We start from the raw sequence: 27,171 nt of genomic DNA on the forward strand, positions 1-27,171 counted from the left end.
CCCGGCCCCGCTCGGCCGCGGCCGCGGCGGCGATCCCGAAGCAGAAGCGGAGACGGAGCCTCGCCGGCCCGTGAACGGCCCTGCCGGCTAGTTTTGACTTTGCAGGATGAAATTTCACGGGCGGCGCGGGAAGCGCCACGCTCGCCACGAGCGAATTCGCCCCGCGAAGGGTGGGCGCCGGCGGCGGCACTCCGAATTACATAATTAATAAAGAGACACTTCGGCGTGCAGATTTATTAGGCTGCCATGTTAACAAGAGAGAAGGAGCTTTTATAGCCATGATATTAACGCTTCACATTCTGTACACAATCCACAAGTACACTTGATAAATTAAAGTAGTAAAAGATCTGAAGACTATAATCTATCATTTTAATGCTTCACAGATAACATACAGAATCAATTTCAATGACTATTTCTTTAAAAAAATTTGCAAGAAGGCTCTCTTTCCTGTTTGACTCCTATTAGAATTCTGTGTACCAGAAAGTAAAATAAATTAGTTAAAATAAAGCACATCTTAGCTCATTAGAAGGATCTAATTCTGAGTTTAGACTAATGTTACCTTTTAACCCACGCTGTTTCCAGGGCCTGCCTGAAGCATAAACAGCACAAGCAACTACAAGGGGACCTGCACAGGCTCAGCAATTCACAGACTGGCTTGACCTGCCTCTTTGGCAGATTAAGGGTCTCACAAATCAAGTGTGTGGGAGGATTCAAAAAAGTTGATCTTACATGCTAACAGCAAAACACATCCCCAAAGGAAGAGAATTTAAAGCATTAACTCTGGCTTGTCCAGCCCATCCCTTATCCACAAGTGAGAATATTTTAGTGTAGTTGGTTTTTTTTTGTTTTTTTTTTTTTTGTTGTTGTTTGTTTGTTTGTTTGTTTTTTATATGTTTTGACTGATGCTTTTTACCACAAAGTTCTAGATTTATTACTACTAATACTGTAGGTAGCCTTTATTAACTACAACGTTGAACTGAGTCTGTTGTATAACCTGTACCAGAGATTCCACTGAGCAAAATATCTAGATTTGGCTCTGTGAAAGTATCTATAAGCAACAGGTAAAAAGAATATTTCATCATTACCACTGAAAAAATCACTCTTAGTTGCCATTTATTTTGTATCAGTTTACCAAAAGCAGTCTTACTTAATATATTGTCTTTTGCCAATTTTTCATGATTCATGTTTGCCTGGCAGAACGGTGTCACAGCAGTATTACCAACTACAAACTAAACTGATTTACATTACCAAAGGAGCCAATCCTTTATTTCAGGATAACAAAATATTAACTAACATTAACAATACTAAACATACATGAAAAAAAAATCATCTGTTGAAATGTAAAAATAATCACTTTGAAGCATAATACCTTTAAGATTTGCATTATTACACAGGAGTTTCTGTTGATTTTCCTAGGAAGCTACACACAAAATGTACAGTGAACTGCTACATCAAAAGATTAATACATACATGAAGTGAATAATCATTTGCTGCTTTCAAAGTTCAGCTTATTTTGAATAACAGAAAAACACATCCAAGTTCACTGGAGCAACAGAAACCTATAAAAATATGAAATACTGCTAATATGCTTAAGCAAAAAGCAACAGGCACTATTTGACTGCTTGTGCCCCATGTTAATTATCATCTATTTCATTTCTTAGCATTACAGTTCTATAAAAAGATGAACATTTCCTCAAAATGATGATCAATTGCAGTTTTTAATGTTTAATATATATAGGACAATGATCTGACTACATTCACTGAAACCGCAAAATGTGTACAGCAGAATCTTCTTTCACAGGCTGTGTCTTTAAACTGCAGCTGCACTCCGCTCTTGATCTCAACTGCAGATTTCTCCTGATTAGGAAGAAGGAAGTTGGCAGTTCATCATTAGCCAAAAGAACTCAGACAAATACATAAGACTCAGTCCAAATATCTACCTTCCACAGATTCCTGTATAGACAGATACATGCATACTACTCAAGTAACAAAACTAACTAGAAGGCAACATTATTTTACTAAAAAAAAAAAAAGAAGAAGAAAAAAAGAAAAGGAAGCTAGTTATAAAAGGCATCTTACTTTGCACACTGTGCTTTAATATTTCATATAGAATCCCAGAAGTGCTTTAATTGAACCTTCAATATATTTTGCCATAATCTTTATGTTAACAGTACTCCTACAAAGGTTCCAGGAAAGAAATACTTATGAAACAGAGAACAAGGGAACATATAAGCCATTACAGAAGATTGGATTAAAATGTACTTACCCAGGCCTCTCAAATATCATACATCTCCATTATGTAGGCTTTAGGCACCAAGCCAATGGTTCCCTTCATTTCTCCTACCCACCAGCCAAATCTATTGTACTCCTAATTGAAAACAATATGCAATATTAACCTTTAGTCTGATATAAATGCAACAGAGTTTTGTATGCAACTCCTTATGGCTGCTTCATCTTATATACAGTTATAATCATTTCAACTGAAAATTAAAACATTATATCTTTTTGTTAGAGGCATTTACATGCAGAGCTGGGCAAGGAGAGAAGTTAAATTTTAAAAAGGCCAGGCACACTCAGGAAAATTTCTTAATTACGGCCATGCTTCTCTACAACACATACTAAGAATAGCTGATTCCTCCATCCGATATTCTTCACAAACATAAGCATCTTGTCTTTGTAACTAACATCTAATAGCTGAGATGTAAGAATCAATTGAGATTCTTTCAGTGTTACAAGACTAAACTCCAGAGAACTTGCAACCAACTTTTTAAAATAGTACTTCGCTCAAATGGGAAGAGAACGCTATGTGTCTATTACATATTCTCTTTTTATGGATAAAGTCTACTATTGCTTTAGGCTTGCAGAAAATTCTACAGCAGATCTCATATGTCTGACAGATGACTAATGTACTTTTGTTTGAAATTTGTTTAGGCTTAGTGAGATAAATATGAAACAAAATGAATTATAATAGTTTAAAGAAATAATATCTTCCAAAAGCTACAGCAAGCAAGAGTATTGTGGGATCTAAATTTAATTTTTTTCCTATGAGGTAAATATTTTAAGATCAATCCTAACAGCAGTTCAATAAATTATAACAGCTGAAATTGCACACACACACATATTGAGTTACATATGAAGCATTATTAAAACAGAGACCCTGTTCAAAATGGAATGATTAGTAAGATAAAAATTACTTTGAAACAAACATGGAAAATATAAAATACACAGATAACACTGATAAGCAACATCTGCTTCCTGCTACACTGCTCTTCTGATGAGAAAAGCAAGGCTACAGATTTCTGAATTAATGGTCCTACTGAGACGACACTACGAGCTATTATTTTGACTGCAGATAAAGTTTTCCAGTTTTAAGCAGTCAGGTGGAGTTTAAGGGTTAATGGACTTCCATTAGAACGGGAGCGATGGCGCTTTGCTGGGGGCACAGCCAGCCTGGTCTGTAGATCCCCCTCGTCCTGCGCGGCGCTTAGCGACTCGGCTCGCCCTCCGCATAACCACAATAAAACCCTTCGGATAACCCCACTTGCGAGGCCAGATCCATGTGTCCGTGCGGGCCCAAGCTTTTCCTAACACACACACAGGCACGCGCACATAACATTATTTTTTATTTTCTTACTGGAAAAGGCTGAACACCAATCTTAAATTAAACTTGCCTTTATAATGCAAACAGAAATCGGTGATTTACCAGGTTCTATCCTACCATCCATGAAACACTGCAATAACTATGGTTTAAAGAGAATCCAGATAGAAAACAGTAGGCTTCATTTGTCCTGTGAATACACACAACTAGAAGCTGCAAAAATAATTCCATCTTCTTCCCCCTCATGCTGCAGAACAGAAATCTGGGGATGTGTCTGGTCTGAGAGTCTAGAAATATCTGAATCTGATCTTCAGTGACAGACGTGCTCTCCAAAGAGCTGCTTGTAATCCCTCCCATGGGGCGCACATTACTCCCCAAATCCTTACAGGCTAAATAATATCCTGACACTGAGGTTTACAGTGTTCCAGATCAGCTTGTTTAAAAATGCATATTTTATCTCACAATACACTGCTTAAATATACAAACTGTATTTCTAGACTAAAGTGGGAAATTGCTGAAAGGAGCAGTACTCACGTATGCTACTGGAATCTCAGCAATAAATCTCTCCAACAGAAAGCAACAAAAGATTTTAAGCTGCTACATGGAACTCATGAAGTGACTGGCAAGAGTGATTAAGCAAGTTTTGCTAGACATCAGCCAAAAAAACAAACACTACATGAAACAAGGGAAGTGGCTTAGTTAAGTGGTCATTAAATTGCATATGACAAATGGCACAAAAAAAAGCCTGTACTATCCACTGAAAATGTTCCACTTAGCAACACTACATGAACTTAAAAATAATGAGTTTTTAAGGAACGATTCAGATACTTCAAATTAAAATTAAGAGCGTGCTTGCTGTTTTCAAAACTTTCTGTTTCTTGCTGCTTAGTAATACACCACTTACTGCTCTGGCATGAAGCTAAGTGAGAAGATGAAATGAATGTTGATGTAACGGACTAGTAAACTAATTTAAGGATTCACTGCAACCATTATACTATACAGACAAGATTGCAATGCAGAAGCTTTTACTTTATCATTAGTATTCTTTGTATAGGTCTCAAGAGCAACATGAATCCCAATTAAACCATCTGCAGTCTATAGAAGTCTGAATAAAAATATAATAGAGATACCTGGTTATCAAGAATACCTTAATCTCAGTTTTAGAATAATTACATAGCAGTCCCTTTTAAACTGATTAAGTTACAGACATTTCTCTCTAAGCTCTTAACCACTCCTTTCTGTCCTCAGTGCCACAAAACAGAGTGCTTACTAGTCAGACAGAGAAGCAGTCTCCCCCACTCTGTTCTTGCATTCACATATAAATCCAAATTGATGTATTGTTTCTATCACTGTTATCAATGATAAACTACTTAGTGACAATAGAACTCAATTGATTTGCTGTTGTTGTGAGGTTCCTATATTTACTACTGCTGTTTACAATGTGTAGAATAAAAGTCTGAAGCCCGCATTTGTGCAAAATAATAAAGAAATTGCAGTAGGATAGGAATACATTTAGGAGTTTTTATATTAATTCTTAGGAGCTGGGAAGCACAGTATTTTTGCAAGCATCAGCCTAAAACCTCAGGTACCACTAGGTTTACCATCTGGTATCCTTCACTGCATTCAGCTCTTTAACATCAGTGCTAACATAGGGAAGCGACTATACTTCAGAAGGACTGATAAAATAATGAAGAGTCCTTTAATCTACAGGAAACCATTGTAGTCAATTTATAAGAAATATTGCATCCCTTTGTAGGATGTGTAATTATTTTCTATTAATCATGTGCTATAAAGCTACATTATGTGGTTATTCTGTTATCACTAGAAAGAGGCCTGCAGTCAGCTCCTGACAATGTTAGGTAATTACTAACACAAAGCTTCTTTCTCCTTATGTAGAAATGCTATCAAGATCCAGAGGTGCTGTGATGCTTGCTGTATGAAAATAACTCTCCAAAGAAATTCAATAACTGCAAAATGAATTGCTCCAAGGCAAATGGAGGGGCAGGAGATGGGGGCAGGGCCAAATCCAGCCACGCTGCAATGAGGAGAATGCACAAGTGTGCCGCCACGCTCGCAGCCACTCCGTGCGACTCTGAGCACATTTGCCACACCAGGCGATGTTTGTGCGTGTGCGTGCATGTATGTGTGCGCGCGTGTGCGTGCGTGCACATGCATACGTGGGGGTGGGGGAGGGAGGGAAGGCCAACACAACCCCTGGAATACAATATAGTGGAATATATTAAGCCAAATAATACAACTCTAACAAATGACCAAAGGCTTTCTAAGCCACTTCTGTGTTTTTACTGTCTGTAATACAGAGTGGATTCTTCCTTCCGGCAGAAATTTATTAAAGTGAAGCGATTTCAGAAGGCAGCAAGGAACAGGTTGTGTCTTAACATTTAATATGCTGGCAAAACCTTCTCTATGCGGTATGCAATGATAGGACAGGGGGAAAAAAAAGAGAAAGAAAAAGTAGGATTTATAGCCTCTTTAAAGGTTCTCAACTGAACACACTGTGGACAGATGCTTCTCCTTGACCCCATTCCACCAATTCCATTGCATTACGCTACATATATACCTAAGACTCTAAGAGATACTGATTTTAAAAGTTTTAGGCCTTGGGGAAAGCACAGTATATATAAATATACTACTTCTTTTTCACATTTTTTTTAATCTTTTAAATCTTGGATTTTTATATGGTATAGAAGAGAATTTTGACTTGCAAGAGGATGTCTATAGCATTCTCTTCTGACCATTAAAAACAGATCCTTTGAGTAAATCAGCATCTCCAGATGCTTTGCACCCTGTTAACTTCTAGTGACTTCAACAAAATTTGGTAACATCTGGTCTTTGTGCAACTAGTCTCTATTGTTCAACATTTTTTTTAAGAGTTGCTGAAAATCATAGTGTTTCAATGCTGTGAAGAAAACAACGGCATTGTATTTAAAAAAAAAATACACAACTGAAGTGTGTTAACTCAGTTTTTTTCTCTCTCCCTCTCCCATAGCATTACGAGTAATACTAACTTATAGATCAATGTGTTGCAAATTCTAAAACTGAAAACCAAAATGTTTCTATAACCTGGTTTGTGGTTAAAATAAATAGCCATTCCTATCAAGCTAAAGAAGTGTGGGAAGCATAGGAGATTTTTTTTTTTTTTTAAGAATATCCTAGGGGCCAATTTTGGCAAGATAATATTTTAGCACACCTCTAATTCATCCAGGAAATTCAGACTAGCTGAAAAAATTTAGAACTTCCTTTGGTGTAATTGCTGAAAGATACATGATCAACTAGGGAGCATTTTTGGCATAGAATAGCATTTTCTCTAAAAAGCAGAAAATGACAAATGCTTTAGATAACTGAATGAGACTTCTTCACAGGTAGTAGAGTTGTTTTAAGACAGCTATAAAATGGTCATCTTTAAGATTGCAAGCCTCAGATTTATTGTATGGCAGCGTTATTAGGTTTTATTTCCCACAATGACATGAAACAAAATAGACACCAATTAAAAAGTTCCAATACAAATCAGGATAAGCAGGCTGACTTCTAAACCAAAGCTGCCTCCTGAAAACAATCCAGAATGACTGAAAGGTCTTTTACTGTCATATGTCATGCCAAAATTTTTCTGATCAAGTAGGTAAATGCTTACATGTTTTTAAACAGTATGCAAACCAACAGCTAGAGTCACTTTGCATTAGTCTGTATTAACTAACCTTTCATTTAAAGGCCTTCACAAGAGTGGCCTTATAGTTAGCCATGTATGAGGTTTATTTTTTGTGTAAGGAACATACCTAAACAAGTAAGAAAAAGAAAATTTCAAACTCAGTAAGTGCATCCACATGTGCATTTTAGTTCTGATCAGGAGTGTCCTACTGAAGCACACACTTTGGTTCATTTTGCAGAACAGTCACAAAACACACAAACTGTATTTTTTTGCAGATGAAACTGAAATGGAAGCTGCACTTTAATGTGCTCCAACCACTAACGCAGATTCACTCCACAGAAGCAAACAGACCTATTCTGACAATAAACCTCATGCAAAATGTGCAGTGGACACCAGGTCCTCAAGCACTACACATTCAGCTCTGCAAATCTGCTCCCATTTGTACACATTATTTGCTAGTGTAGATAAAACCAGCGTGATTATCATGGGAAGCTAAATTATCATTAAAAACAGCTTTCACTATGGTCAGTCAGACAAGGGCCTGAAAAAAAGAAACCTCTCAAAATTTTAGTATGCCTTTCATACTGTTATGAAGAAATACTGAATAAACATAAATATACTTTATAGAAAGATTACACATATACTGTACAAAAAGCTGTCACTCATTATGAAAGAGCCACACTATTAAGTTGTGCTTTATTTCATAAGTAGTAATCTGAGCTGTGGAGACTTTTTTGTCTACCTTTTCATTGAACAAGAAAAATACCGGTTCAGATGTGAACATTTTAACAAGTATTTGTTGTGTTGGGGGAACAACAATCTGCCCCACTGCCAATGCACAGCTGCTGAATGGAGGGTGTTCCAGATACGGAGTTATATAACACTCTGCTTTCATGGAAAATTCTAAAGCAAAGGGTTAAGTCATAGATGTGATTTCCATGGATCATAAATACCAGAGTGAGTAGCATTATATTACACTGGCATACACTGAAGTAATAACAGGGAAGCAGTATTCCAGTTTGAAATGCAATTTTTGACTTTCAAGTATTATTTGTTGCTTTAATGAAAATATAAATGTAAACTTGATGGGAATTAAATTAGGTTAAAAGTAAAGATAGGTTGGTAATTCTGCTAAGCAGGGGCCTGCTAATGTCTAAGTAAATTTCCATTACTACTTTCATTTGGCTGATGAAACTATGAAGTTTCCCAACACGAAGCATTCCACCTAAAACAAATAAATAAATACTGTGACTGCCACATTTATGTAAATTGTATATATAGCCGGAATTCAATGCATGCCAAACTTTTAAAAAAATATGGCTAGCAACACTCATAGTTGGTTTTGCTTCTGAAAATTGTTTTCTTGCATAAGAGTTATGGAAGATTTGTAAAACAGATTGTTACACCACAGGTTATTTTCCTAGTTATCACACGAACTTGAAAGCAAAGGTGAGCCCATAAATGAGCAGGAGCTGAAAGCAATCTTCCTATCAGAAAACAGGACACCTTAAAGTATCGCATTGTGAATAGTCAGTATTAACTGACAACTCTTAAAAGGTCCCTCTATTAGTAGAGCTATAAAATATTTTGTCCTGCAAGGGGGAGGAGAGTATAAATTTCTAAAAGCTCACACAATTCATTGGTTAAGTTAAAAAGCCACTAAAATATTCAGAAATATTATAAATTAAAATGATAAAATAATATTGAGTGTATCTGTTGGTAAATGTTGACAATTAATCTGAAAAGGTAATTTCCTTTTTATAAAGAAAAATTAACAAAGGCAATTCTGCTTAATTCTGCTCACATCAAAAACTCACATTTTGCAAGAAATAAAAGTTAAAACTCCCCAAAAAACTTTCTGGGGGTGCAGGGGCAAGGCTAAGAGTCCACATCACTACTGTCATGCAGAAGCCACAGAAGACACAAATATTTGGAGACTAGCTCAACTGATTTTCCAGTGCATCTTAAAAAACAGGGAAAACTTCATTTGTACAGTAATTTAACTGGCTGTATACGTAGACATTGGTAGGATCAATGTCTAAGCATGCAAATTGTGCTCGTTACATTAACAATGAATTCTGAGGCTCAATATGAGGTAAATTAAGGAGGATTTGTCTTTTTGTAATGCTTAGCTACTTCAGTGAGTAAACATTGCCAAACTGGAATCTTGATTATTCTTCTAAAAGGCATTCAACTAGAAACTTTAATGTAACGTGTTACTCATCTTACTTTACTTAAACTGTATGAACGCCTATATTTTCCAAATTGGTTCATAATGACTTTTGTTGTGCTAATGATATTGTTCCTTGGAAACAAAATAGTCACTTTTCCACCCCAATTTCTGTAAAGCTACGTAAAAAGCAGATAAAATTAGATTGTTTTGGCATTGCTGGAATCTGAAAATATGTATTTTACTATTTTTATCGTGTTCTATTGTGCTATGTCATTTATGTTTCATTGTAAAACAAAGAACTATTACATGAGAAACATTCTCAACATATTGTCACTGCTTAATCCTTCCTACTATGATATTGCTATACCTGTACTTACTTCTGTATCAGTAAAATACGGTTTCTTCAAGAATAATGTTCATACCTGGCTGACATATGATAGAAAGGCAATAAGCACAGCTAGGTGCAAGCTGAAGCTGAATTTATGACACCATTTTGGATCTATCCACATCACCCCCTGTCAGTATCTGCATCTCTCATTTTCAGCCACTAGATGGTGTGAAAAAGTTAAAAAAAAAAAAAAAAAAAAAAAAAAAAAAAAAAAAAAAAGCCAAGGACTCCTGTCGACTGCCACAAAAATCAAGTATTAATGTAACGGACCAAGAAATATTTTCTGAAGCAAAGTCTCGACCTACTTCAAGATGGTTAGGTTCACTTCTACTTTGGTTATATTCTCCCGCAGCATCGGACAAGGAGCTTGTAAATGATCAGACCTTGAAACTGAATCAAGGGAACGGTTAGATGGATAAATTCTCTGGCACTTTCCCCCCCAAGGACCCTAAATTCAGAGCTGACAATAGTGGCCAACACTCATTTTTCTGAAGAAGCTGTAACAGTCTTTAAGTGAATCAGGAGTGAATTTGCTGGGCTCTGTTTTGCAGCAGAAATCATTCGCAAACCGAAAGGTTCGATACGTCTGGAGCAACAGCAGGCTGGCTTCAAGGACTGCTTACGGATTAATCAGGGCATGGTCACAAGACGGCTGATATACAGAGGTCGGCTTAAGCTACTGTTTTTCTATTCCACTCCTTTTTTTTTTTCTTTTTTTAATTAAATATTTCATTATTTTGGGGGAAGAGGTAGCAAGTGATTTTTCCACCTACATGCTGAACATTTAAGATTTTATTACATATTCCCCATAATGTTACAGAAAGGTACAAACAGGGGGGATCTGTTTGTTCTGAGGCTTTTTTTTTTTTTTTTTTTTTTTTTTTTTTTTTTTTGATGACAGAGGAGGCGGAAGAGGCGTTTATTTTAAATTAGTACCATTCTTCAGTGCTGTGTAACTGTATGAAAGTCTGCCCAATCAAAGAGTGTTATCCTGCCTTTAGTAATGTAATTCAGTTATTAGCTTAAGTGACAATGAAATACCTCAAAAGACATACATGGTCACATTACCATTAGTAATATATCTTCCATATTTTTATATTTGGACTACCTTTCTACCCATAAATCTTGAATTTATTTAAACAGAAGCTGTACATTTATTATCTAGAAATACTGCAGTTAAAGGTATCAAGGAAGATTTACAGCAATTGTGACAAAACTGAAGAGTTTGAAACTCATACAAACAGATGACTTAGCTTTCATGCAGCTACTTACATATTTCAATGACCTACAATATCTTCCACATGAATTATACTGAATGGCAGCTACATCTGAGGTATGTATTCTATATATATTAAAGTTTTCTTTTTAAATAAAAAGTAGAAAAGCTCAGCTTTTTTCTAATATGTGGGGAAGACATAAATTTCCTCTTAGATGAATTGTTCAGAAGTAGACTTCAATGGACTGAGACACATATTTAAGAGAGTTTTTTCCTTAAAGGAAAAAATAGGAAAAATAACAAATATTAAAGTAAAAATCTCATGCCTTATACCACTTAACATCGTTTGAGACCAGAAGAATTAAATCTATCATTTGTTGTGCAAACTTGAAAACAATGAATTAAAAATTGCTTACATCTGTCAGGGGAAACAAATTTGGAATCTAAGTTGTCAGAACAATTGCAATATACACACAAAGATGAAAGCAGAGTTTGAAAAAACAAGCCGTCTTCAGTAGCAGCATGCTCCAAGAGCCAGAATCAGCAGAGTCAGGAATACAAAACAGGAAACAAAAAACATAACGTACAAGATAATATAAAATTCTACAAGGTTAACTTTTACAAGCAGAAAGCACATTGTCTCCCATTAAATTAGTTAACAAACGGTAGCCAGGATTTAACAAGTAAATAAACATGCTTTTAAGTTAATTCCTGTTACATGGCTATGTTTTAAATGAGATTAGAGTCCATTTGACAAAATAATTAATTGCGGTGAATATCTGATTGCAAACAAAGGATCTGAAAGGGAGTGCCACTTTCCCCCCACAGTACTGTGGGAATGTGCCCTTCCACCACGGCTCTCTTTTTACAACTATTTAGTCTCAATAACATGCTGTACCTTGCTGAGAATGTAGATAACGTCACCACGTTTAAATGTCAACTCATCAGGTACATCTCCTGTGCAGTCCCACAAACCTTGATAGAAATTAGCATAATCGGTATTTTTACCATCTGCGAAGAAAACACAGCATCTAATTACAAAAGAATAAAGATTCTGAAGGATGAAAATTGCTCTTTAAATCTCCAGACACTACATGGCAATTTATTAGAACAAATTTCTTAACGGTCTTTGTAAAAACAGCTCCTTCATACCACAAAAGCAAGTGGAAACCAAGTTTAATGTGTAAGCCCCTCACTGGCAGCCCTTGTATCACTTAAAGACATGTAGCTACAGGTTTTCAAAGCATTTCCCAGCTGCAATTTAGAGTAGCTAGTTTTTCTATACTAATATATTTCCAGCAAGCCATATTTGTATCTCAACTTGAAATTGATAAAAAATGCTAGAGTGTAATTAATAATAATCTGTGAAAGGAAGCCAAAGTAACTATTTTATGATATGCTCCCCCTCCCTTTTCTGCTCCAACAAAACTAAATAACTTCTCTGAGAACCTTTTAGATAATCTTTGATTGTTCCTTCTGAAATATTGGAGAACTCTGAAACTGTTTGCTGAAGTTGCATTTTAAAAATATTTGTGTCAGCTCCAGTTTAGGACATTAAGCTCTGGCTAAACATGCAACTACACTACAGTCATAAACTCATCCTTCTAACAGCATAAGCACAATGGATGCGCTGTGTTCAAGCTGCCATACAGACCATTAACTGATTGATTATTTAGCACTCTTTGCTCTGTAATACGGCAATAACACAGTAATAAATGCTTTGTCATACACTTACAATACAGAGTACATCTATTGAAACACAGCACTTACACATGGTTAAATACACTGGGTGCTTCTGTTACACTGCAAACTATTTCCTGTTTTTAATTCCATGAGAATGGAGTGTGATGAGTTAATGCAAAAAGAATGTAAGCAATACCACTAAGATGACCAGTTACATTATGTATACACTAACCAGACAGAATGTATATGTACTAATAATTTACATCACTGGAAAGCTATCTTCTAATTCTGATAACATAAATATCACTGAACTGGCTGGATGAAGGCTGTCATCTTAGTTTTGTTATATGATCCTTGAACAGCAGGCTTGCTGGTTATTCCAACATATACCAGTCACATTTGCATGTCATTAGCACTCTACACCATTATTTATAGTTTACAATTTAATCACGATTGGTTAAGTTTATCACTGAAAAAAAATCCTGCTAAAATATCAAGTAAAAAGACAAAAGAAAATTTCATGTTCTATATAAAGTAGCATTCAACTTGTCTTGTTCTCTATTTTGACAGATACTTAAAGTTTAATTTTAATTCTCTTAATATGAGCAAGAAGAGCTTGTTTTCTATTTATTCACTTCAGTCTGTGTTCTGCACTATCTTGTTTTGATGACAACATCGGTGTAAGATGAAACATTTGCAACCTTAAAATTAGTATCGCTGTTAGCCACCATTTATTTTTCCATAAACTGGTGATTACTGGTTAGCATTCACTACATAGCGCTAGAGGGCGTTCTGACTATCAGTGCACAGATTCTGCTGTGATCACATCAAAACCAGCAATACGTTAAAAAAATCCCATCTATTTAGAAATAAGAGATTTGGTTATTGTAAAATGTATAGATAGTATAATCTCAAAAGGAAAATGTAAACAGTTTGAAATGCACCTCCAAATTTTGACCACTCCCATTTGTCTGTCAGTTCATTATTCACAAATTTAGCATAAGATAATTAAAAGCAGTAATACAGGTTAACACCAAAATAATCTGTAATAATATTTTAATCAAAGCATCTCCTCAGTCTTTTTCATATAGTATTGACTGCAGTTCCCAGCACTACCCCACAAAAGATGACATAAGCCCTTGTGAGAGAAAAAAACTGAAAGAGCTACTCTTGTATATCCCAGCCTTTCAAATCTTTCAGCAGTTGTCTTTTTGATCTGGTTAAATAAATAAATCAGGACTTTCATGTCTGCAGAGTTGCACTAAAGTGAATCATGATTTTTCAACTGATTATCACTTTGGGGTCTGCTCTTACCATTTATGCACCTGAAGTAATTCCTATTAACACGAGTTACAAGGGGAACACTGACAAGAGAAGAGATCCCACAGTGACAGAGACGCATCTCTCCCTAGATGTTCAACGTAAGCATTTCATTAAGCCTCAGAGTGGGAATGAAACTTAACTAATGACTTGGCAACACTGAAAAAGATGCATTTTAAAATAACCTTATTGATACCCTGATGATCATGCCCAACAACTAACCATGCCTCTGTGCCCGCGTATGTGAAAGCAACATAAGACAGGAGCTGTTCATATCAGCTACCACCCATTTCAGACAGCAACTTGTATACAGCGGCACAGAAGTGAAAAATAGGGAGAGAAAGTGCCAATAAAAGTTTGTGAACAACTATGCTGGTCTCCAAGCAAGCATGCATTCCATTTTGGGAATGCTTTTTCATACCCGCCAGTACAAGTTTCTTCAAATACTAGAAGTAGCTACATATATAAATGCTAAATGTAAGTACACCTTCAGAATCTATACATCTAAAGGACAGCAAGCTTCATGAAATGATTAAGTTGCTCACAGTGCTTTACAAACACAGGTACAACCAAATGTTGCAAAAACCTCTGTAAAACACAAGCCCTTTCTTTCTTGTGCCAGCACATTTTAAAAGGACCATGCCAAATTCCTTCTGATTTCATCTGAAGAATTGAATAAAAGAAAACCAGGGGACCTGGGTGTAGGAATTTGGTATTTATATGGTACGAAAACTACATGGAGCTTCTAAACACACAAACTACATGAAAATAGTCTGTGGATTTAACATCAAAACTTAAGTGCCAATTAGAGTTTAAATTCATAAGGTATTAATTTGCTGGCACTACCTTGTCTGAATTACAATCTACTATTATACTCTGTAAAATATGTTTTGTGCCTTAAAAATACTGTGTATGGTATAACTGTTAAATGAAAGTCTGATATATTTAGAAAGCGTGGTCACTTAGACCACAAATGCGAATGAGAGATGATCAAGCACAAATTCTTTTTCGTAAATAGGGAGTACGTGGCGTTTGTTTTTAGTCCGCCCACTGCTTTTAACATAACCAGTCAAGAAATGGCTGAGCATGGTTTTGGATAAGCTGTTTCTGCTGGAAATATTTCTTTCATTCCAGGAGATTTATTCAGATGAACAACTATACAACAGTTTTCAAAACCCTTCCATGAAGAATTCCTCAGGGTTTTCTTCTGCCATCTCTGTCTTTCCAGTAACAGTAATAGGAACAACAGAAATTTTTGTCCAATATACTGATGAAAACATTTCAGAGTTTGATAGATCAAACAGCAGTGGTTGAGCCTACCATCAGGAAGGTTGGCAAACTGCTTATTTAATTCAAAAATACTGGCATCTTATAATACATGCTTGAAGAATGAAAGATGAACAATTCAGGTAAAACTCTGACAAGTGTATCACTCGAGCATGAACTTCAAATGTTGTAGATTGTTTAAAACTTAACAGTGCCAACACATTACTCAAGGGAAAAAAAAGAACTTTAAGAGTATTCTCAATAGACAGAGACGACAAAATCTGGAAAAACAAATTAAGAGTACACACTTTAAACATTTTCACATGTGCTGTCCAATCTAACCGAAGGCTGTCCCATTCCAGTATCCTCATCTGAGCCATTCTGGCACTTGCCATTTCAGATCACAGACTTGACAAAAACTAGACTGATAAAAAAAAATGGAATTATAGCCAAAATATGGACATGTACCATTTAAAACATTTAAATAAATACGGCTGTGCCTCACTTCCATTTTAACACTGATGGCAGCAAAGTTAGCAAACTACTGTGATAGTGATGTAGAGTTACTAGTTCCAAGTTATCTGCTTACAGGTCACTTGTGGAATGAAGGAACACCCAAGCATGTCCTCCTTTTTCCCCTTTGGTTTGGTGTCCAATATATTAATATGATCTTTAAGAAGCTTGCAGTTCTGACTCATATTGCTTGACTTTTGATCAGATTCTTCAAAAAGATCAGATTCTAATGTTACTAATCACAGTCTGAACTTTTTTACACTACGTAACAGTTTTGTAAAATGTGAACTTCTGGAAAACTACTGTGTACTGCTGTGTCCTCTTGTGCTGAATATCTACCATATTAAAGGTAACTGCTTAAAGAGAGACTTGCGAAGTAAAGAATTAGTAATATCCAAACAGAACTGACTTAAGATTCTCAGTGTTCAGACTTTTTGCTCAGATGAGACAGACTGTTCAAGGACACAATTTGTTTGCATTGATGTTGTCCTAAAACTGCAAAGAATTCCTGTAACTATTTCTTTGCTCTTTTTCCCACATGCAAAAAATTATGAAATAAGGGGTAAATAATCATAGTGGATTTATTTGGACTCAACTTCTAGTCTCAATTTTCTCTGCATAATCTTTCTCAGGATAGTTTCATTCTTCTTTTTGTTCTTCAGTTACTCCAAAAGCAAAGTATTTACCTGAGACAACACAGAATTTATTACACTTACTAACACAACAGTGGTTGTGGAAGCGTTAATGGGTAGTAAAAGACGACCCAACAAGCCATATTATACACCTGCAGCCCTCCAACACTTAGGTATTTTCAAATAACTAGGTCACTAGTAATTAACATTAAAAGCTATCTAGCAGCAACAGTTAGCACCAAGACTGAAAGATGAAAAGAATTCTGGAGTCTGCACATTAATTGAAGCAGAGATAAGCTAGAACAACAGAAAAAAAACATTAGAGAATAAGAAAGCCTTCACCATCAGGCTGAGGTACTGGCTCTTTTTAGAAGATCATCTGTGAAATTTAGGTTTAGTAAACCCAGGCAGTAAATGAAATTTAAGAGCGTAAGTTTTATTTTTATGGAAAAACAAGGAATATTCTTTAATAAATTTAGATATTTATGATGAGATGCCTATCAGAAATAATCATGTCAACTTATAGATCTAATTGGCAAACAAATATTTCTAGTGTTAAACACTTAGTTAAATAAGGTCAGATACTGCTTTACTATAGTGTTAAAATTACTGCTTGAAATGAATCTGATGCCTGGAGAGAACTGTTCCGGTATTTTCAAGGACATTACTGAAACACTAAGAGATTGACAGAGGTAACCTCATAGGAGTTAAAACTTTTCAAAAGTGAAGGTGCTAAGGACTTGATTTCTTAAAAGTATAAACATTTAGCACTTCAAGATGGTGCATGAGTTTACAAAAAAAAAAGAAAAAAAACACGTTGCTTTCAAGCATATAATTGGATTGACCCTACACCGCATTATGATGACACACTCCTGTAATTACGGTAATGTCTAAATGAGTACTAAATGCTATGGCTGTAATGAGTCATGTTGTTTTACACATGTTTTTAGCAGAGCACAATGCTAACAGCATCTGATGACTTGGCTCTTGCTTCCTTTCTGAGAAAAGCAAACCCAAAGCTCTTCACAGCAACCTGTTCCTGCTTTCCTGGATGGGTCAGGAAATCAGGCCTCCATTTCCTCTCCACATGTTGCAACAGGAAGAGCCCTGCAAAGCTACTTCCTAAAGGAACTCTTCTTGTCCACCCTTTCCTTGACAGCCCTGAAAGAATGATGTGCATTATGGGCGATGAGGGAAGGTGATCCAGATTGCATGTCAATGCAGGTCACAGTTACAATGCAGCAGACCTCAAAGAGGCTTAAGGTCTGATAAGAAGCAAGTCTTCTCTATTTGCTGTGTCAAATCACCAGTGGTTTATCTAAAGGTCTGTGCCCTTGAAGCATGTATATATCTTGTTTTTAAGCATAACTGGAAATACCTTTCCGTCAAGAAAAGTTGTCTGGCCATGTGACCTTACTGGGTGCATGCAGTTATTTTTCCAGTCCCAGAAATAATTAGCACAAGGGCAGTTTGCCAAGCTAAAACTGAGAGAATATCCTTCACAGCCTTTCTGGGCATTTGTGTCCTTTTCCAATTTTTATGCTGCTGTCACTGGACTCTGGCATTTCTTACCCAATTCATTTGCTTTCTGCAGTAATCATATGCAATGAAGATATGCATGGCCAACATTTAAACAGGCTGCAGATCAATTAGTGGTCTTAAGTTTATCTGATTTTTATCAAAGAAGACAGAGCTTTGGGTCGATTGTCAGAGCCTGTGTCAAGTTGACCTTTTCAGAGACGTCTACATTGCCAGTCCCTTGGGCAACTTGTTGTCCCCTGTTAGTCTCTGAATGGCAGAAGTCTGTTCTGCTCAAGCACAAAGTATACACAGATGTCTATATTACATTCTTATAGGTTTGACAGCAACTGCATGTTGTATCTATAAACTGTCCTTTAGCAGTGACACTTCCTCAATGATGATAAGCTAATTTATGCAACTAAATCTCCTTTGTGCAGAAATGAAAGCTAATTGAGTCATTACAAAGTAATTCAGGAAGGAATACCTTGTATAAATTGGCTTACTTTATAAATCCTTCTCAAGTGGTTTTCATGCATCCTAAGTGGTGCTAAGTAGTTTTGCTGCTATCAAATACCCAAGTCAAAAAGACAACTTTACAGAGCTGTAAAAACATTATTTTAAAACAGCAAAGGCAAGATACAAGGAATAAAGGCAAAAAAAATTGCATACAAAAATAAAGAAGAAAAAGTTTAACATTGTGTCAGATTACCTGAAACGATGGTAACTTTCTCCTGGCTCAATTTTCTTGGCACTTCAGTCTTTGCAGAAATACTTTCTTCCTCTGCAAAACACGTAATTGCAAATGAAACTCTGAAGGGACACCTTGGCTGACAGGAATCACAGCCCCCATCAGTCTGAAAGCCATACTCTACATCTCCAGATCTTAAGCCCTGTTTACTATTTTGCATTTGCACACAAGTTGGAGCGTTGTTATTTCTGCAGTTTCCCCTACCCATTCAAACACTCCAAAACCTTTCTTTCAAAATCTCAGTTGTGAACATCTGTTTCTCTTTTCACTCTACTCTGAATATGATAATACAGAGCTGCAGTTCTGCTGTTTTTCAATTATTCCAAGACAATTAGAATGAGGGTCCTATTCTGCTACATACACTTCTTGCCAGAATAAAGAACAGGAAGTTCAGGAGCTAAAATGATCCCCAGCCCAGGCAAGAATTCAAATGCTCTAATCAGAAGCATGCAAAGGAGGCAGGCGACATTTTACTCATCTTACTGTCAACTCCGGCAGACAGGCACCCTGGCTAGACACCCACAACAGGAACACAGCCCCTGCAGAAGCCAGGCATTCACTGCTCCTGCCTGCTGACCACTGCGGCTGACCATACAATCAAGTAAACTAGATTGTATCTGTATCTTAGTGCAAGTTTAGGAGAGAAGAAACGAGAAAGCCTGGCAGCGAACAACTCTAAAGCATGCTTTCTGGCTAACAGGCTTGGAACACTCCAAAACCACCACAAACAATTTTCTAAGATGCACTCCATATTTCTTGTTCAATCCAGACATGGAAGGCTTTCATTACCATACCCTTAGTAAATCCACATTCAACTCACGGGACATAAGAATTACTTGACACAATTTGCAGCCAACAATTCTCTTGGTGAGATTAAAATAAAAAAAAAAAAAGAAAGAAAGAAAGAAAGAAGAAGAACAAGAAAGGAACAAACTGAATTCTTTTTTAGTTGTATTCTTTATTTTGGGTCAAAAGGAAGTAGAAATAGATTTACCTTGGCCCTTATAGAATACCACAACTGTTAAAGCTGCTGTACTAAATGAGGAATTAGTGTATTGATAAACCTACTTTTCAAATGAGAATTAGACTTTCAATACTTTTAAATTATTTCGTGTTCCTACTCATCACCTCTTATATTTTCATGTATATTTTTAAGATATGCATTTCAGCAACTGATTTTGATATTTTATAAATGACAGATAACAGACACAGAACACACAACTTTTAAAACATTTCTCATAAGCAAATCTACTCTGACAAAGAATGAATTTTATATCAACAGTTCAAAGGATTGTTAGCCTCGTAGCAATTTAATTTACCTACAAGACTGTTCCTGCAAATATTAAAGCAGATGTTTAAAGCACAAGAGTAGACCTGTTGCATAATTGTTTGCTAACTTTTATACATAGTCCTACAAATATTAAATTACATCATAAGATTCCCTCTACAAAGGGTTTTGAACTTTTGCCCTACTAAACCACCAACAGTTTTTGCCACCTGACTTTTGACTACCTAAAAGTCTAGTTGAGATTAATACGAACTATTCTTTGAGCCAAAGGAAAAACAATAGAATGGGGAAAATCTGAAGCTTTGGTACAACACAAAACACTCCAAACTATATACTGCATTTAAATGTATTCCCCCAGCTGGCATACCACTTGTTACACATTTCCCAATACACTCATTTGTTTGTTTTAAGCACTTAGAATAGGCATATAAATGGCACAAATATATCCCATGTGTTGTCTAGAGCACTAGGAGGCACTATCATTCTATAGGTTCCATATCACAATTGCACCACTTGCAGTTATTATTATTCCACTGCTGGTTTCATTTTCTTTTTCTTTTTTTTTTTTTTTTAACCAGAAGATACAATTTCATCTGATGGACAGGATATTACACATTGATAAAAACAAATGCTGATACTAACTGCTACAGATTTTTGGACTAGTAGCCATCCTGAATTTATGTGTTGGACATACTTTGGATTTTAACTTTATAATTGGCATCATCATCAGACTATCTGGCACGGAGAAGTCTGCTCTGGTGGGGGTTCAACTTAAGAAAAAAAAAGTAGAAGAGGTTTGAAGAGATTTTTCATAACAGATATGATTGATTATATTTGGATAGTATTGTGGTTTCATATAGAAAGTTAGAACATTGTCATTCCTGTTCCTGAAATATGTATTTAATAAAATACAAACAAGAGTTCAAAAGAGTTGTATCTGAAGAAGAGAAAAAAAATGACTGAACTAAACTTCTTTGAACACTGAGAAGGTCCCAAATTCAAACAATGCACATCCCTGTTAGTAGGATGGTTGGGATGCCACCACTCCACTTGTCGTGCTTTGATTTCCCCCAAAGAATTGTCAAAGTCTAGATAGACTAAATTCCTTGTAGACATAATTAGACCAGAAGAAGCACTCCAGAACCAAACTGCACATAGTCCAGTCGCTAATGGGCTTTCAGTCCATGCACCCAGACTAAACTGACTCCACAGTAAAACCTTTCTGAAAAGTTACAAATCTGGTTCAGTTGATCCAGACTACTTGGCAATGTAGTCACACCCACAGCAGTGCAGATCTAATAGACTTGGCTTAGAGTGGTAAAAAAGAACCTATAGTTTCTACTAGTGTTTTCTGGCATCATGTCCTGAGGTAGTAACAGTGTGTGGGAGATGCCTTTCAAAGACAACAGCCTCAGATACCTAGAGACTTAATGCTTTAGTCAGAGATGACATAGTAAAGTTTGTGGTACAACATGCAATGGTGCCAGAAGAGGAAAAATTAAAAAACAAAAACAAAACAAACACCTAGGAGAATCCTTATTAAGATATTGGGCCAGAAGAGTCATGTAGACCTTTAAAATGCAGAGTTGGTAGAATGTTTCCTCTGTATTGCTTCTTCACACCATTATTATCACTACAGTGAAAAATATACTCCTCCATCTTCTCACTATGTCAAAGGAACACTAGTCAAACCAGTGAACTCTTTCAGACCTGCAGATCCAAAGAACATCTGTTCTTTGGATCTGGCCCTTGAAATACAGGTTATGTTCTATACTCCACCAGTTCTCAGAGATTCTAACAGCAAACAATTTTTAAAAATTCTTTTAGCGACAGTGGAACAAGGAACTATATTTATTAAGGGGAGTTTCAATCTCTGAAAGCTCCTGAAAATAATTTATTTAATTAATTTTCAAGATGAAGACAGAACAGAAAAAAAATCCCCCATCATGGGTGGTTCTACTATCCACACAATTTAAAAAGTCAGCAATGAATACTATGCTAGCTGAGTTTTTGACATGAGATCATTGATTTTTCTTCCAATTTATTTTTCTTAAAGGGAAAAAAAATCAGACTTTTTGAGTATAAAATGGATTAGAGTTTGGCTTGAACAGTGCATTCCTTCAATGGAATGTGGTATCACCATGATAAATATGCATAAACTTAGCAGTTTCATCTACCAAGACACTACTTATCCATCTTCACATATTTGATCTTAATTTAATGCCACTATTAACTAGTATTTTATTATGCTGTATCCTCTCAGATAGATTTTGTCTTTTCACAACATTAATTTATACCTTGGATAATCTGAGATTGTGGGTTAATATACTCTATTCAACACTTTAATAACAGTAAACAAAAAAAAGCTCAGCTATACAGCAAAATTTACCAAACCACACAGATGGTTATAAGGTTTTCATTGTGTGGTTTCCATAGCAATCATATTGCAGATCTGGAAGCTTCTTGCAAATAAGCAGCTTGTATTTACATGCCTCTCGGCTGCAGCACAGAACTCTACACCATGTGAAGTTGTTATTCCAATCACATATTGTTAGAAAAATCTTTGGGAGATGTTTTGATCAGTCAAGGTAAAAACTACTGCAATGAACTAATTTTTCATCTATTCTGTAATAATTCAAGCAATCATATGCTTGTAATGCACACTAATATATCTTCATTCGAAAACTCAGTTTGGTGTCAAAAGGTTATAAGCATATAAACAGGTCTTGTAAGACAGACCCCCACAAAAATACCTGCATTATTAAATAATCAATAAAAGCTACAATGCCTTTACCATTGTACTCAGCAGGGATGACAGACACATGCATGCAAACCCAGAGGTATGCACATGGAGAACTCAGCTGAAACTGAACATCATGACTATATACTGCTTTGCTTAAGAAAAATTAAAAGGTACAATGCCATATTAACACCAAGAGTATTACTTTTCCTCTACAAAATAACGACTCTGCACAACTGTAAACAAGAAGTCTCAAATATGAATAAATATAGGAAAGAGATGAGACCTTTTCTCTCCCAGATTTATAATTTTATATATTGACCTAACCCCGTAACAGATGTATTATTACTCTAATAAGGAAAATAAATCAGTCCAGCCATCTCATTTAAAAAAAACATAGCTAGAACTGGCTTTTTACAAACAAGATTATTTGTTTTGAGAAGCATTTAAGCAATCCCAAAGAAAGAGTAATAAAACCACAAATTTTAAGTACATACTATCTTTTTAAAATCTGGCTGAACTGTCGGCTTCTGCTAGTATTAGTCGTGAAGGTTAGGGACTATCTGGAGACAAAGGAAAAAGAATCAATACGCTCTTTTATGTAGGCCAGAATGCTGCCTTCTCTGAGCATCCCAGAGCAAAGTGCTCCCCCGTCATGGGAGTGGGGGTCCTCTGCAGTATCCCTGCTCTATACACACCTGTGTATGCCTAGACACTTCACCCAAAATCTTAGTGAGTTTTAGCCCAAGTGGCTTGATATTACAGAAATCTTCTATATGTTATTTGATCTTAGGCTTATTTGCCCTCATGTGTGTACATATACTGGCAAGGACTCTCAGTCCTCTTCTTTGAGGCTCTGATCCACCCATAGTGAAAAATCTTTAAATCGAAGTAGCAAAACTCTAGTTTTGATGATCTTCCAAATACACTCACAGACGCACCCCTTTCCAATCTTGCCCTTCTCCCCCGGACATGGTAGATTACTGAATGATTTAACAACTTCTTGACATTTCACCCTGCATTCCCCACACCCTGCTTAATTCCTGGTGCACTCTAAACAAATGAAACCGCTTGGAAAAGGCTGCTGAAGGTGCAACGCACTAGCCACAGTGTGAGATGAGTTGGGGGTAGAAAGGAACTGACTGTATCAGGGTGCATTGTCTGGGGATGAAAATGCCTCCAAGAGGGTGAAAGAAGTAGGAAACAAGCTGGTTGCTATTTAGAAAGAAGATTATTCCCATTTTGGAGTCAAGCAGTTATCCAACAACTCAAACAGAGAAGTCACACTCCTGCATGACAAGCTTGAATGAAAGAGCTCAGATTTCTATAACAGAGCCAGTGAAGATGGGGACAGGACTGGGCCAGATACAGGGATTCGTGAGAAGATAACATCAAATTATTAAGCAGATGTAGAAGTTGCATCTGAGTAAATGGTCACCACTCTACCCAGAAATATGATAGGAGGCAGATGATACAGGATAGAGATCTCCAGATTACAAACAGTATGAAAACAGAAACATTTTTATGAACAATATTATGTGTACTGAGCTGCTTTACTTTTAGTTGAGGACAGAGAGAACACATGCCAATTCCCAGTCCCAATCCCTTCCAACACATGTGATCCAAAAATGATTCCAAGAGGGAGGCAAAAGGTTTCAAATGCACTACTATCTAAATGTGATAAAACTCCAACGAATATTTTGTCCAAGTTTTAATCAGTTCTTAGAAACAACCACGGCTTAAATTCCAGAGTTAGCAAGGTTGAGCATATGCACAGCTCTGTTAGATCAGCACAGGGTAACTGAACTGTTACTACTGTTGACAATGTACTGATCCCAATGGCCAGAAACAAGCAGCACTGGCTTTACAAAGTGAAGGATACAGAATTATGAAATGCTTTAGGCTGGAAAGGATCTCTGTAAACTGCCTCATCTAATCCCCTGTGTCTAACTCTAAAACTTAGATCAAGTATCTAGCAAACAAAAATATCTGGTCTCTTGGTTCTCTAGACTGCCCTAAGAAAGCCTAAGCTAAGCAGCAGTGGTTTGTAAGGATCTCTGCATGTTGACAACTCATCTGTGACACAGCTGGGGTCAATGATTTTATAGAACAGGATTAGCTCAAACAACTCAGTTTTGTCCGGATTTTTCCAAGACTCCAGACATGAGGTTTCCTGAATTCCTTCTTTAATACTAGGTTTGGGGTTGTTTTTGTTTTGTTTTTCCCAATTGTATTTCACATATCTTGAAATGACACTACTGTGCACTACCACTGCTCCCAATTGCGTAGGTAGTCTGAATAACCAAAATGGCCAGCTCAGATAAAGATAAAGCACTGCCTCCTGATGAGAAGACTTTTTGAAAAAGTTACCTCATGATTCTCAGAAGGGAAAAAATAATAGTGGATTTTGGTAAAAATTAACTGAGGCTCTCTGCTCCAGGAAAAGAAGGTAAGAGGGAGAGGCAGTAATATTGGGGTCATGAAATGTCATTTCTAGATGATCTGCAAAAAGTTCTCTCTTGTAAAACAACCTTCCTGGGACACCACCTAATGAACCCAAGCATATGTTTCAGTTTGACATAATCAAAACCAAAAAGTAGATCTACCATTCCCTTCCTAAGAAAAACATTTCAGAGATACAACATTAGCTCAGCTAAAGAACTAAGTAAATCAAAAAAAATCCCAATTCCACTAGGGACAAATACAAGACTTCCTGCCATACACTTCAGGCTACAGTTCTCTACTCTTATGTAGAAGAATGTTATTTGCCTCATGCTACTATTGCTATGAAAAAAAATCACAGAGTGAAACAGTAGAGAGAAATGAGTAAGGCTGGAAAAATGAGTAGGGAAAAAGTCGCTTTCTAAATACATTTGTGAAAGAGGAAAGACACTGCATTTCTCCTGTATTATCACATACATACGCATCGAGATGAAAAATACTAACTAGGGCAATGAACAAAAAGAATGTTTTTAAAAGCAGATAGATACTATTTAATTACCCATTCACTTAATGCAAAAGCAAGAAACAAAAGCTTTTTCTAGCAGAAAGTATTTCTTATAATGTTTTAGAGCATAAAAATATGACAATTAAGTGATCAAAGAACACATCTCTTGCTTTGGAAGAAAAACACAAGAGAAACACACAAGAGAAAAAAATCAGCATTATTGGCAAGGTCTTGCACAGTTGCTGCAAACTAGTGCAGTATTAAATGTTATTTTTGTCTTTAAACAAACAGCTGGATCTTCTCAATGTATTATGTATAATTTTACAAATTTTTCAGGAAATCTGAGAGCATGCCTTGCTTTACTTACCCTTCCCTGCCTGTTGAAACCTGAATAGATGTCAGCACCTTTCCTCTTTTTCCTTTAAACATTTACCTCTCCTCCTCCAGTACCAAGCATCCCAGTCCTCCTGCTTTCCTATCCGCACCCCATTCAGTAGTCACAATCAATTTGTATAAAGACTATATCATCTTCAGATCTCATCATTTGTCTCACACAGATTTTGTTCGTTAGCATGAAAGCTGCTGTTTCCAGGGCTTCATAAAGCCCTGCAGGCTTAAAGAGCAAAGTAGCATGATAGGAGAAGAAGCATGCTTAGCCACCTGAACAACAGAACAGCATATATTCATCAGGGCAACAGAATGATTCACAGAGGCATAGGCAATTCCTGGCTTTAATTATATTAGGATTTCATGAACTCAGCTTCTTGCTTTGAGCTCTCCTTCCTGCTTGGGGCTCTCCTTGCAAATAAGCAGTCTTCAATAAGGTTGAGTGACAGCTAAATCAACTTAGTTCAGTTCCGAGCACCAGCCTTCCAAAAAAACATATAATTCTATAAACCGCCACTTAAAAAGGGGGGGGGCACATTCTTTAAAAAAAAAAGAAAAAGGAAAAGAAAGAAAAAACAGTCATGCAGAAGAAATAAAAGCTTGTCAATTTTGGGTTAAAGAGAGCCAAAAAAGGGGAAAAAATGTTAGCCTGACAGGATTACAGGAATATGTAAATTCTTACTTATATATTTTTCTATGTAAATTCTTTGCTACACCATAGCAAGCTTGGAAGGAGAGGGAGAGGCAGGGAAATACCATCTCAAATGTCTAATTTTGGAATGATAAAATTTCTTAGACAAACTGATTTAATTATTATTAATAAAATTCAATAAAAATATGCTAAAGTGCGATGTTCACTGCATAGAAATAAGGGATGGATTTTGCACTGACCTTTTTATTTCTTCATGAAGAAAGACCTGATAATAGTAATTCTTCTCAAGAGAAAAGATAAAGGTCATCACAAGCAAGTTAAATCATGGATATACATGCAATAATTATAAAAGAAAATATAAGAAATTACAGAGAGATTCACTTCCAGATAACCATTCATTCTTTTCCTGTTTTTATATACACAGAGAATAGGTAT

At 36.2% G+C, this 27,171-nt stretch overlaps 1 protein-coding gene across 2 annotated transcripts in view; it reads right to left on the reverse strand.

The window, feature by feature from the left end:
- Positions 1 to 348: 348 nt before the first annotated feature.
- Positions 349 to 27,171, reverse strand: part of SKAP2 (src kinase associated phosphoprotein 2) — a 120,182-nt gene continuing 93,359 nt past the window's right edge. For both annotated transcript variants that reach the window (XM_062569251.1, XM_062569250.1), the window contains 4 exons: positions 18,684 to 18,755; positions 11,938 to 12,050; positions 2,267 to 2,368; positions 349 to 1,857 (listed from right to left, as the gene is read on the reverse strand). In XM_062569251.1, coding sequence (XP_062425235.1) covers positions 2,276 to 2,368; positions 11,938 to 12,050; positions 18,684 to 18,755 — 278 coding nt within the window. In that variant the 3' untranslated portion in view covers positions 349 to 1,857; positions 2,267 to 2,275. The remainder of the gene's footprint in view (positions 1,858 to 2,266; positions 2,369 to 11,937; positions 12,051 to 18,683; positions 18,756 to 27,171) is intronic.

The sequence above is a fragment of the Rhea pennata genome, chromosome 2 (genome assembly GCF_028389875.1).
Source record: "Rhea pennata isolate bPtePen1 chromosome 2, bPtePen1.pri, whole genome shotgun sequence".
In the NCBI taxonomy this organism is placed as follows: domain Eukaryota; kingdom Metazoa; phylum Chordata; class Aves; order Rheiformes; family Rheidae; genus Rhea; species Rhea pennata.